At 47.1% G+C, this 13992-nt stretch overlaps 2 protein-coding genes across 2 annotated transcripts; one reads left to right on the plus strand and one right to left on the minus strand.

Annotated features, from left to right (window-relative positions):
• Positions 1–3300: 3300 nt before the first annotated feature.
• N7517_001625 (uncharacterized protein) lies at positions 3301–5119 on the minus strand (the record flags this gene model as incomplete). The annotated part of the gene is made up of 2 exons (XM_056719355.1): positions 3301–4970; positions 5026–5119. The coding sequence occupies 2 exons, from the start codon at positions 5117–5119 to the stop codon at positions 3301–3303; spliced, it is 1764 nt and encodes a 587-aa protein (XP_056583490.1).
• Positions 5120–7884: 2765 nt separating this feature from the next.
• On the plus strand, positions 7885–8362 carry N7517_001626 (uncharacterized protein; the record flags this gene model as incomplete). The annotated part of the gene is made up of 2 exons (XM_056719356.1): positions 7885–8244; positions 8291–8362. The coding sequence occupies 2 exons, from the start codon at positions 7885–7887 to the stop codon at positions 8360–8362; spliced, it is 432 nt and encodes a 143-aa protein (XP_056583491.1).
• Between the last annotated feature and the right edge of the window lie 5630 nt (positions 8363–13992).

A 13992-nucleotide genomic window follows, 5' to 3' on the forward strand; every position in this document is an offset into this window, starting at 1 on the left:
TGTAGAGGTCCGTGGGGGTTTGTACACGATACCTATAACTTAACAAGTTGTATGAAGTCCCAAATAGGAAATGCGGAGCCAAAGCTGTTACATCTGTACAGCGTCAGTTAAAACCTTTCAGTACCGGTGAGACGCGCGAAAAAGAGTCCGCGAATCATGCCTGTCCCTGGGTTATGAGTGACCCACTGCGATCTCCACTATTTGGCCTGTTAGAGCTGAGATCAAGAAGACTCATCTAGCCGGAAAAAAGAGACTTAGCCCTAACTGGGCAGGTGGATTCTGGAGATGGAGACTCTGACCACACAATGTATGTATAGAATTTGGTTATGGCTCAAGAAAAGGCTCTTGTATCACCTTGGCTGTTTCGCTGTCATTGGATCGAAACTGAAGAATGAGGCTTGTGACATAAAAGTATACGATCTGGATTATAGTGTGCCAAGGTGGCTTTTCCTCGGTTTGTACGGAGTACGGAGTGCATATATTCAATTTGACATGAGGTCTGTTATACCCATGTTAGCTTCAGTTTCTCGGATCTTTGTTTCTCTAACAGTGAATGGTCCTAGAGCCCCATGACTCGGGTATGACCGGAAACACTGGAGAAGTTCGTGGGATGGAGATGGTGTCGGGCGTTTTAGGAGGAAAAAGTCTTCATCCCCACACCCGTTCAAAATTGGAGAGGAAGGTTGTGCATACGTCATTCGCTGAGGCCCTGTCCTGAACCGTACAAGTCCCACATTCTCAGGGCTCTTAGGTAATATCGACATCTTCCAAGGTTGTATACCGGTAACATTCAAAGATGAGATGAGAAGAGAACGGAAGATAGAAGATGTGCAATATAGAAATGGATCTCGGGCATCAAATTCCAGCGGCTCCACCCCCGGATCATGTGCGCCGGTCATGTGCAGCTGCCACATGACTACTGTGGACACCCGAACTGATAAACCCCAGGACTACGGAGTATGTATAAAACTCCTTTAGCATTGCAACTCTGACACATCGCTTGATGGAAATAAGCATAACTCCAACCGAGTCGGCACATGAAAATACAATTATGCCAATGACATCAGCGGGATACCATTCCTTCAGTGCAGCTAAGATCTGCACGCCAAATCCTCATCCTTCAGGCAACTACCACTATTAGAATATGGCAAAATGTAAGCGAAGGCAAAACCATGATGAAAACATGCATAACCCAGGTCAGACCCATGTAAGAATTACTCATAGTGTCATAATGAGGCCCTTCAACGGAACCTGATTCCCTTCCTACAACATACCTTAGGATTATGTAGATAGTAATATGTACACCGTAGCACAATCCCAACACAATCCCAATCCAAATAAGCTCCCAGATTCAACCCAAGATCAAGGAAAATACAAATCCGAAAGTACCAACGGGCCTAGATCTAACCTTGCCAGCCACCCAGCCCGAGCCCAACCCAATCACTCTCCCCCTCTCATATAATTCCACCCACCCCCGAGATCTCCGATGAGCTGGCCCTGCAAATAATGCAAGGCCAGAAGCCACTGTGGACTGGGCACTTATCTCATCGAGTCGATAGCAAGCCCACCACCACCTCCCGAGTTCCGCGGGAGCTCTGACAATAAACTAAGGTGAAGATGTCACGGCTTCATGTCGCATGTGTCAGCGACCAGTGCGAAGCCGAATAAAGAAGCTGGCGCCGAGGGAGGATCTGGGTCGATCTGGTCGGTTTTGGGGTAGTTATGTAAACTCTCTTCAGTCAAGGCTCCGGTTTATACGGAGGTATAAAGTGATTCGTAATAGATATCACAGCTTCACGACCAAGCTTGAAATCATGATATGACACATGCATATGAAATTATAATTAGAATTAAATCCGAATTGCTGATTGTTCTAGATCTGCGCGAACTGTTCTCGGGGATAGATAGGTACTTTTGACATCTTTTCCAACATTCCGAACGGGGACCCCGGGATATTGGGTGGGCGGCTTTAGATTGACCCCCCTGTATCTCTCTTTTTTTTGCATCCCACCTGACCTTTATTATTTTTGGCGCCCTGCGATCTGCGGAGATTACATCTGAAACGTCCATTCATGAACGCATATCTAAACTCTTCTGAATACCTGTCTAGGCAGGTGGTACTGCATTAGGAAATTGGATGATTTGATTCATATGGGAGTGTAACTCTGTTTCTTTTGATGATGCCCCGGGACTGGTTGTAGATCAACGCAGATTTACTTGGGTTTGGGGAGTACAGCATACAGAATTTGTAGATGTACCTATAAGGCTAGATCTCAAGAGGTACATATGTATGGATGCAGTCAAGAACCATTTAGCCCGTGCAGTTAGGCAATGTAACAAAAAATGGATCATGACCACTTGCATGCGAAATACATGCAAACAGCTATCAGCCATAAGACTCCTCACCTCTACGTGTCAGCGCCACAAAGTCAACTCTGAATTTCCACCTGATTGATCTGGCGCCGTTATCGCAGCCCTCTGCTATCCTCCGTGCTCTGCAGCAAAGCTATAGCTACCTACTACAGTACAACATAGATCCAGACCGCCAATTCAGGCCTATGCAAGCATATCTATTTCTGATATCTGAGCCTGCAGTCAAGGAAATACGATATGCATGTGAGGACAGGTATTCTCTGATTTCGTTCATTGGATTTTTTGTTTTTTAGCTGTCATCAGGTAGCGTACAAGTGGTGGCCCGATCTCGAGGATCGGTGCCGGATGAAAAATTGCAAGGCATAAACGTGTGGTATCAGGTATCGCAGAAAAAGAAAAAAACATGACTATCTCTCCGATGATAATCGGGAGTAGTGAAACAAATGCTAGGCGTTTTCTGCAGTCAAAGGACATGCAGTAAGGACGCAGCGCTGAGATGGATGAAACAATAAACCCCTTTTTTTGGTGAACTTCCCGGTTATCAAAAACCCCATCCGGAAATATCTTGGAGAGCGGAAGAAAAAAAAAAGAAAACCCATGTGGCATCAACCTTTGACCCGAAAAAAGCACGAGGGATATGAGCTGTACATGGATATTAAGGTCGTAAGAAGAAAATAGCCCTCGAAATAGGTGTTCCATAACCTCCATGCACGACAAACGCCCAGTGAATGCTGTGATAACATCCCGGCCCCCCGAGCCGATGAGATCGATAAAAACGAAGCAGAAAAAGAATTCCAGATGTGCGCCATATATGCAATGCATGATCGTGATCGTACGTGTCAAGAAGGAAAGGCTGTGCTGTGTTGCAAAGCAAGTCTGTGAAAATTCAAAGAAACGCGTAGGTGAAGTGAATCGCAGGCGACTCAACTACCATCCCTTCACATGGTACTCCCAGGGACCGTAGTCAGTGGTGTAGTTGGTCCAGGAGCCATTCTTGCCCAGGTCGAAGTTAGCAGCATTGGGGTCTGCATCAGCACTAGCCTGGTTCGGACCAACTCCCTTGTGTGGACCCTTGGGACCAGGGTACTCGTGAAGGTTCTTCATGTCGTGGGCGGTGTGGCGACGCTTGAGGAAGGCATTCGCAGTCGCGCTCTTCTGCTGGCGCTCCCAGAGAAGATGTCGGCGGAGAGACTCGGTCAATTCAGTAGCAAGCATGTTACGACGGGTGGTTCGCGGAGAGTGTGCCATAGACTGCGAACCGTTGGTGTTCATGACAATAGGCTTCGATCGGGGAACATCAGGTCCACGCATGATCAAGCTTTCCTCTTCCTTGCCAGGAGGGGACTGGGGAATAGATGGACCGCTGGGTGAGGTCAACCGCGATCGTTGAAGTGCGGGACTGGACCGGAACGCGTTTCCTTGCATGCGGGCCGGCTGGTGCATCATCATAGTGAGCATCGAGCGGCGAGAAACGAGATTCGGCCGGGAATCAACCCGTTGGAACATCTCGCCTCGTTCGTCAACGCTGGACTCGCCACCTTCAGTGATGGAGTCCTCCCAATCAGAATCTTCATCATCCTCGATCGCACTCTCCGAGACTTCATCGTCAGTCTCAATGGCGTCCTCGTCGGGTAGACTGATGTCCTTCGAGTTAGGAATGATGTGGGATGAGACCTGATTACTGAAGGAAGCAGTCTTTTTCGTAGAGTTCGGGTTGCTGTTTTTCGGTTTCAACCCTCCACCGGTCGCGTTCTCCTGGGCTGCCTGTGGACCCATGCGCTCTTCGAATGAGCTTTCATCGTCATCTCCAGAGGATCCGCCCAATGTAAACATGCCTCCCTTCTTCTTCAAGGGCGATGGCCTCAGTTGTGTAGCAGAACGAGAAGGACTAGGGTCGATAGACAGTCTTGGTTGGGATCTGAATGAAGATGAGATGTGTGATGGAGAGAAACCACGAACAATGCTGGTAGACTTGACCAATTCTGGTCGGCTAGGAAGAATACCAGAAGATGAGACGCTGGTATCGGACGCGTTCACCTGTGCAGTGTCGCTCTCGTTGCCCTCGGGGGCAGTTGTCGAACAAGACTCAGTCGACTCATGAGGGTATGGGGTCGGTCGGACGGCGAAATGAGGGACGTTTCGAGCGGTAGAGACACAGGGAGTAGGAGTGGGGGTAGATGGGCGAGGTGTAATGTCGACAACCGGGGCAGGAGCCTCGACGGGATGAGACATCGGCTCTAGCTGTTTCTTTTCCTTAATGTTGAGGACCATCCGCTCCAAATCCAACGAGGTGATGTGCTTCTCCTTGCCACGGCCGAGGCTGGCTAGTGAGTCTTCACGAACGACAGCTGGTCGGTAGTCGGAAAACTTGGGACGCTTAATATGAGCTTCGATCCGCTCGGCTTGGTCAGACGCGGCCGACTCGACACTAGCGGAGAGTTCGGGCAAATCCCCAGCTTCGGATCGCAGCAATGGGAGGGCAGATGTGCGGTTAGAATTTTCAGGTTCGACACAGAAGGTTTCGCGAGTCCACAACCGCCAACTGAGGTTTTCAAGTCGACGGCCCTGGTCCATGTAGTCGGCACATTTTGAAAAGACTGCGCAGAAAGTCAGCAAAACGAGATTTAATCCTCCAGCAGAATTGTTACTTACCCATCCACATTCCATGAAGACTTTGAGCGTTGGCGGTATCCACCTTGTGAATATTGTCCGCGTCCACCGTGAGAACCGGTGTCGTTAAAGGCATTTTTGCGACGCCACAACTAGGAGTGAAGCAATTGTAGTTATTAAATATCGTTGATTGATGTTCCGGGGTCGCCGTCTCCCCCGATAGTGGTCGTACGGCGCTTGAGATGCGGTGGTGAATGTTCGTAAGAATCAACCGGGTTTCTGGAATGGGCCTTGGAATTTGAGTCTGGGCCTTGCAGTTATGCAAAGAGTTGGTCAATCGGTTTGGGGGTCAAAGATGCAATCGAATGCTCAAGCGAAAGATGCGTGTTCCGTAAAGATTTCAGGTGAAGAATCGGGTCTCGGATGTCCGTCAATTTTCCGTCAGAGCGCCACAGTGCGGAGATTCCGGGGCGAAGAGTCGGAGGAACGGAACGGGGTACTGAAAGAGCGGATTGAGGTGATCCTTCGAGATTGGAGAGGGAAGAAGGTTGGTAGGTTGAGAGTAAGGTGAATAGAAAAATCTGGAGAAAGAAAAGAGAAAGGGAGTCGGAACGATAATAAGAATGACGGGGGGCGGCACTTGGTGGAGTGGAGTGGAAGGAGAGGGGGACGGTAATAAATTATTAAAAATTGAAAAATGAAAAATGAAAATGAAAATTGAATTCTTTTTTTTTAAAAAGAAAATAAGAATTTTAGGGAATTATTGGTAAAAACATAACGATACAAGGGGAAATTGAAAAATTAAAAAAGAAAAAAATTCCGAAATAACTCCAGACCGAGGATAAGGGTCGGTGAAGGGGGAAAATTCAATCGCATCACGGGGCCCTTAATTACATCAATACCATGTCCATGTATTCAAACCCTCCCTACCCATGGTTCCCACAGTATTCCCCTAGTACTTTTGACATTTCTTTCCCTTTCCGACGGGAGTTCCCCCCTAAAATACCAAAATACTACGGTAATGTTACTTTCCGTTTTGATTTACTGATTACCTAAAATATCATCTTGAAGCTCTTCTCTTGATATAAACAGTTTCTTACATTTCAAAGAGCTTAGACATTTATAAAGAATGAGAAATATTCACCTGTGACCTGGGCAGAAAAAGAAAAAAGAAAGAAGAAAAAGAAATGCTAAAAGTGTGATCGAAAGATAACCTCTAAAGCGGTAGTTGCAGTGACTTGCCGGAAGTCCAGACCAGGGCTCTCTCTACGCCACTTAATGTATCTCGATGGTCGTTTGGACATTTGACATTTAGGCACTACCTCTCTTGCCACTGGCAATTTACCTTACTGTGTAAGAAAGGCCTACTGACTGATGAACTGTCAACTGCTAGCTATTGGTTCTGACAGCTGAAGGTGCGGATGACTAACTAGCAAAAGTAAGGTCGCATTTAAGCTCTTTTCAGCTATTTTCGTCACGGACGCTCTATACTCGGACTATGGGGTACACCGCGTCTAAAGGGCTAGGAATCGGTCTAAGATCTTAAGCCACGTTGTGATCATAGATATAGAACTTGGGGCTCGTTTATTCTCATACTTAATTATGAGTTCATTACAACATATAGAAGTCGAAACACAAATCCAAGATTACATCCCTCTAAGCAAGCGCCTCCTTTGGATTCTTTTGTCCCGGCTGAATGTAGTTTTCCCCAGCTCTTCCCCCCGCAAGCAGCTATTAGCCGGGAGAAAGGGATGGTTCCAAGGCTGCATGCCGGGGAACAAATGTACCTCTTCCATAGTAGATCGTCTTCTCTTTTAGATGCATTGCTTTGTTTTAAAAAACAGGTAAATCCCACACACACTCTCATCGGTGAGAATTCTGAGGGATATTCTGGTAAATCACTTCAGGCCTCAATCATGTGAATGAAAAAAATAAAATAGTAAGCCACTTCCAAGCAGCAAGGCAGCCTTACCGCCCTTTCTCTTTCTCTTTTCTTATCTTCCAAACCGACACATCCTGGCCAGATTTTCTATCTTTGATTCAAAGAGAACACGACAGTCGAGAGTGTCACAAACCCAGGCTACATAGTCACGAGTCTGCCAGTTGTCATAGTGCTCGGTTTTCCTTGCTTTTCCTAAAGAGAGATGGGATTGACAGATGACGGTCGACATCAGGAAGGCGTCAATACGTAAGAGGCCGATTTAGAGATGGCTTTTTTTTTTCGTCACGGGGGTTTGAACGCTTACAGCAACCCTTGCCCTCAGGCTCGGACTGGCGGAAAGGAACTGTGTCTTTCCCTACCCGATCATTCCAAACCTCTAACCGGGCGCCTGGGAGGCCGATCCTCCAGGACACGACCCCTGCCAGGGCAAAGTCACGCCAGGCGCACGTTTCATCTATCATGTGATATTGCACCATGAGATCCCTGGCTATAGAAAACAGCTACTACCTACCTAGGTAAGTTGGATCTGACCGACACATATCCAAGTCTGTTATTCCCTGTCAGTATATGGTGTAGATGTTTGCAAGCTGTCATGATGACCATCTGAAACTCCAAAAGTGTAACCAGAGGCCACCAGTGGATTTGCGGGGATCCGGATGCTACAAATCAATCGGAAAATCTGGTGTATGAAGGTTGTTTGATATCTCATTTCCCTCGTAGACGGTCTCAGTTAAACAGGTATCAACCAATCAACTACTATGTATCTTCATTGACCGCAAAAAAATATACCGAAGTCGTCTGATTCGTTCAAAACAGTTCGTTGGTAACAGACGTATCCCTGCGGATGTATGACACTACATAATCATCTACAGGATGCAAAGCATTGTCTGGCCGCTTGTGCAGCCTGAGTTTTTCATAGCTGCTGACCCCCTGTCTGCAAAGCTTGCGCAACAATATCAATGACATATGGAAGTCTTCTCGATGAGCAATCTGACGAGAGCAAGAATGACAGCGCAACAGAAAAACTCATATCTCTTGACTCATCTACTCATCTACACATCCAGTTCCTGTATCACTACCTATGTATTCGGGTTGTACCAGGTGGCAATATGAAACTGCACATAAGATACCTCATTAAATCAGGCATCCTGCATAACGATGGAGTTAAGGCTGCGGCTGGCAATAGCTCGGGCCTGGGGAAATGGAAAGTCACGCCCCCTCGACCAAGGCATGGGAGACAAAATCCCATGATGCCGGGCCGAGGTCCTAACCAGGCGGTAGAAAGGATTCCCACTAGGCGAAGCAAGACCCAAAGTTGGGTGGGTCATTATTATGCTATGCGTTGTACAATGACATTGCCACGAGAATGATCACGGGCAGACCGAGCCGCCAAAGAGGAATTTGACCGAGCCTAGGGCTGTGGCAGATGACAGCTGATGTAGGCGCAGGTCATGATGAGAGCGCGCTTCGGATCGCAATAGCTCTCCGTAGTGCCGATAGGGCAAATTAACTGGGGTATTGGTACCCACAGTGTTATGCAGTACAACTGGCGTATCCCAGGTATAACGACTCCATTTTGTCTAATGTGAGCAATAAGCCGAGCTCATAAAGTGGCAAGGTCACGCGCAAGTCATGTCACATGATGTGGGGTTCCAACAGTGGGCCACCTCAGGGGCTTGTGCCCAGGTGACTTTTCCAATTTGACGCCTCTTACCATTTGATTCTATGAAATCTCCCACTGGATGGGATTTGGGCTATTTGGTTCCTTGCCAATCACCTGAGTCCATGTGACACGGAAATGGATCGGCTCAACCCCATTCTCTGATCTCGTTTGGGTCAATATCGCTTCTGCTTGCTGATTGAACCGTCAATAACTGCTCAGTTGCCTTAGCTTATTGATATGCATAACGGCTTGAGATGACAGCTACCTGTCCGACCCAATGATGTGAGCTAGTAACACAAAAGCAGATACCAGCTTTTTGAATCCAATTCACACACGGATCTCTAAACCTCAGGGGTATCCAGATCCCCTTTCAGGCGAGTACTACTGTCATACAGCATATTCGTTCGTCTCCCATCGTATCATATACCCCATGCAATATTTTGCGAGTCATGCATTGGATGCAACACCATGCGCCGGGTCGATCGATGAGATGACGAACGCTTCTAACTATCTATTTAAGGTGCACATATGTAATGTGGCTGGATGTAACAAAGAGCTCAGGGATTACGGATTAGACAGCTAATAATCAACAAAAGAACCTAGAAATTCTGTAATTTGGAATCGACAGACGAAGCTTAAATTTGTCACCGTGCCTGGATCAACGCGCTTCGCGTCAACAAACCAACGGCCAGAGCTGTCACTCTTTTAATGTGACGGGGCGCGTCGCCGGTGACTGGCACTACCTTGGACGGCCAAACATGTGACATATAACGGTGTACGAGGGTGACGAGTATCTTCAATAATTTACTCCGTACTCCGGTTCATCTCCACGGTCTGAGCTCAGCTCAGGGGGATTACCAATTTTTACCGCCGTGTCGACCTTGTGACTCTTTGTTTTGGATGTTGATATAGATCCAAAATTGAGCGATGATACAGATAGGATAGCGACCTCCAGGCGTCCCCAGTTCTCTTTGTATCACAACAACCAGGCAGCGAATCACATTCCTCTATTTTCCCACTTTGTTTCTAGCCCGCTTCCCCGGCATGAATGTCTGTGCTCAGATCAAACGTTAGTGTCTGATATGGGCTAGTCCATAATTAATTGATTTAAAAAGGGGGACCGATCAGGTATCAGGGATTGTTTGAGACGTGGTATCCAAGAAGTCTATCGGTTTTGAGGTCTAAGAGTTGACTGGTACGAGCAAGGGATACTCGCGGGCTACGGGAATCGAACCCGGGCATAGTTTTCTATATTCATAGAGTCAGGTGGGCAATTGATTCGATGAACTCAATCTAGAAGCATTCATACCAAATGAGGCGGATCAACATGCGGTCGATATATCCTTCTACCAGGTACGGGAGCACCTCAAGTACGTAATGATGTGTTCGTGTCCTTTTGTCCCGTTCCCTACTCTGCAAAGATCGACTTATTGGATAATGCATGTGACCTTCAACAAGGGATATCCGGGGAATCTTCCAGATCGAAACAAAGCTTACTCCGTACTGTATCCGCGAGGCTGGTAGGCCCCGTGAAACTAGCTGAGACGAGGATGGGATGTGGGTTCCTGGATCCTGCGATCCAGCCGGAAGCAGGACTCGCATACCCGCGACGATCATTTTCTTCCGAATGTCTTTAGCTTCTTTCATACATTTCGCTCTGTGCAGACAGTCGACTTCTAAACATCATGTTCTACTGGAACAGGTGACACCCAATTTATCCCTATCCTAGGCGAAGATCGTTCTGGACTTGGGTGTTGTGTCTGTTTATAACCCTCGCCCTTCAATATCGCGGTCTCATCCAAAACCCATTACAATATATCGGTTCAGGTGGTCATGTGTGTAATTCCTGTTGCTCGTTCAACCATCACAAAGTAGCGAAAACAAAAAAAAGGACATCTGTGCATACCATTGAAAGGTCTAGCCCATCATCTCTACTGTGCGGCCCTTGGGCCCGGATCGTCGATAGCTCCCTTGATTGGAGTTGTGGCCCAATAATATATATCCACCCTGTACTATCTGCAGATCATATTCCCAGCTATTTGGTAGCCCTGGCATATCTCCTCTCATTTTTTCAACGTTATGGACCCACTTCCCTTGATGTTGAACCTTGTGGAGGGTTCTATACTCTGCTTCATACAGCAAAGCAAGTACTTGGGTATTATGCTTCATCCGCCACCTCGTCATTACATATTGTTTCTGGGAAAGCATTCTGCGAGGAAATTCCATAAGGAAATTCATATTGGTAAAAGGTCTCATACGCTTTCTTTGCTCGTTCTGGCTGTCTGGTATTTGAGTTGGTGAGATACAGCCCCTGTCATGGTCATGGTTATTTTCAAATTGTGGACTTCCAGACCCCTGATTCGAGATCTTCGATTGATTCCTTTTGTCCGGAGTATGCTTGTTAAGAATTCAATTGCAAGTACGAAGCCCAAGTCATTCATTTTCCCAAAGAGATCCTAGTTGCGTTTTGCTTGTTGCGATGGTCGGAGATACGAAGTAATCAAAGACAAGAGTCTCCAGAAATAGTTCATTTTACAAAACCATCTGACTAAAAGCCTAGACTCATCTATCTATGGAAGAACTAGACACCCTATATTCCTTTGGTTCTCTGTCATTGCACAAACAACTGGAAAATATACGTGCTGATCCTAGGCTGCCTAACCAATGATGCCCCGCAATGCAAGCTGACTGCATCGGGCCATAGACATCCGGTGGCCATTTACGGCGGCTATCTCCTGACAGCTCTCTTTACTTTTCTTCCTTGCCCAGAACGGCTGTAGCGGCTGTATACAAAGACTTTTCTTATCACCGCCGGTTTGGTGTCTCTCGGTGTGTGATTGTGGCGGACGATGGGCTGAGATGGCTGTCTTTGATTGCTTGTTTTTGTCGAAATGGAAGGTTTCATCAACACCATTAGGAGTCAAATCCCTGATTGATAACGAAACCTCTTCTGTACAGTCGTCACTGTGGCTTCTTTGACAGCACGCCACGCGACAGTTTTATGATTCATCTCTTTGATTGTTTGTGCTGGCACTCTATCACTTCCGATTGTGGACGCTGACCGAATATAGACTTCAAAGCCTTGGGTTTCATTTTTGATGTTTCGTTTGTTCCATGCACGATCACCCGTCAGGCTCTGGATATGGAGCCTCCTGTAATCAGGCTAATTTATTCGGGTTTGTCACCTGCTTCCCCGTCAGCCGTGGCTGCTGTTGGTCGCATAATATTTAAAAGTCGACTGAAAACAAAGCCTGTTACGTATATAAAATCAAACATGTTTTCTTGGGGCTTGATGGCCGACTCTAGATGTCGCGATATATCTTTGCAAGTACGGAGTATACAACTAGGTATCCATTCTAACTTTTCTTTTGTTCTTGCTTCTTGCTTCTTATTTCTTTCATATTTCTATAGAGTAATAATGCAGACTCCCGTAATACCACAAACTTTTAAATGCGAAAATAGCTCCCAACTTTGGCGGGGATCAAAATCCGGGGAAGCAACATTGAGGGGACACCCCGGACCCTGAAAGGCCGAAAACGGCCTGGCAAACCATTTACTATTTTCGATCTTACGCAAATAGATTACAAAGGAACATGAAACACATGCAGAATACAGTTATGAAATTGTTCGGGAATAATACGTGCACTATACCAATTTTCATACTTCAGTAGGCCGGAAACATCTACAGATAGGTGAGACCAATGTCCAAGTCGAGTTGTCATAAACCTCAAATATAGCGATCAGTAGGTTTGTGATGTGTCGCTGGTAAATAGGTGCGTCGTGTGACAAGGCCAACGATTCCCCGAAGAAGCGGTAGAACAACTAAATGACATATCGGAAGTGGCTGTTGCTGTCCAGAAGCCGAGGAAGATGCCCAACATAAAACGACTGTCACGAGAAGGGGGAAAACTTCTGAGATCTTAATATAGTCTACTACGAACGAAACGAAGCCACGTCAATCCATGCCCATGTGAGCAAGCTAGGTGATTCAGATCCTAGTACCGATGAGGCTGACGTGACGGTAAGTCATGGTCCGAGGTCCCTTAGATTCAACAGCCGACACCCAGATTTACCAACATATCGATTCTGACCGGACTATGCTCCTTCTCGCATCCTGTTCCACATGGAGCCGGGTCTGCCAGTACCAGGTCATCTGAACAGCGAAAATAATACCTCCAGTAGAAGTTTTCTCCAAGCATAGCGCGGCTATGTCGACTACCGCCGAAAAAAAAACACAAGCCATCGCCTGCTCTCCTACAGGACCATGCAACGTAGCCCGGTCCTATTGAGAACGCAGGGCACAGAACATAGAGAGAAACCCACGCCGACCAGCAGCATACCCTTGATCCAGCCCTCCCCACCCACAATCTACCAAATGACGAAAAGCAAAAGAAGAAAAGCCAGCACAACCAATCCAAGCCCGCGTGTCCCACAGATTTAGTCTCGCCCCGGCCACGAAAATGGGCGCCAGATCGGGGCTTGCTCTCGTACCTGTCAGCGGTGTCACACCACAGCGATGAATTTGCATTCGGGCCGACGCGGAAGCTCGAACCAATCCATGTACACAAGTACCTACTCTGCCTAGGCAGGGTACGCTGTGCCCCGGCGTACTCATCTACGGTTATGCTGGAGCTGACATCCGTCTCCTGTGGTGGCGGCTGCCGCCCGTTCTCTAATATTCCAATGAAGACGCTTTGTAACGCGACCCGCTGCAGGTCATGGGGGGCTTTAAATTGATCTGCTGCGGGATGCAATGCATCGAAATCGTGTGTGCTATGTATAGGTATGCTCGATACAGCTGGGTTAGTATGCCCGCATTATAAAGTCTTTATCCTGGTACGGCACTTACTATTGCCTCGTTTGCTTTGGAACTGTACTACAATGCAGTATTCCAAGTTCAATGGCTTTCTGGCGTAGTTGTTGTTTCAAAATACGACGGGTGGCTGTTGCCTTTATTGTGTCTGGGTATACAGTTGCGATCTGGCTAACGATATTTCAATGACTGGTTGACTCTTTTCTCGTCTAGGCTTTCGCAAAGTGACCGGCCATTTGGACTGCCCAGCAATAGAAACTCGCACATACAAGTGGAAACATCGTCAACACTTCAGCTTAAGGTAGCCAGCTTCCAATATCCCAACACTCCAACATCAACAATTTACACGTGAAAATAAAGAGAGAAAATAGAACTAGCCTAGGCCTGTCTTTGAGCTAGGAATATATCTCACGGAGACTGAGACTTAATACACGGCCTTCACCGTGAAATTTCGATTCGGGCGTCCCGGAGGAGAATGCTCTGATATTGTCTAAGCTATGGTCATTATCGAGTTTATGTTCATTTCACAATTCCCGTTCGTCCCATAGGCCGGCACTTTGTTGCTCGAGGGAGTTCCCCGGGGTCATGACG

This window comes from Penicillium concentricum, assembly GCF_028827145.1.
Source record: "Penicillium concentricum strain IBT 3081 chromosome Unknown utg000001l_segment0_segment0, whole genome shotgun sequence".
NCBI classification, from domain to species: domain Eukaryota; kingdom Fungi; phylum Ascomycota; class Eurotiomycetes; order Eurotiales; family Aspergillaceae; genus Penicillium; species Penicillium concentricum.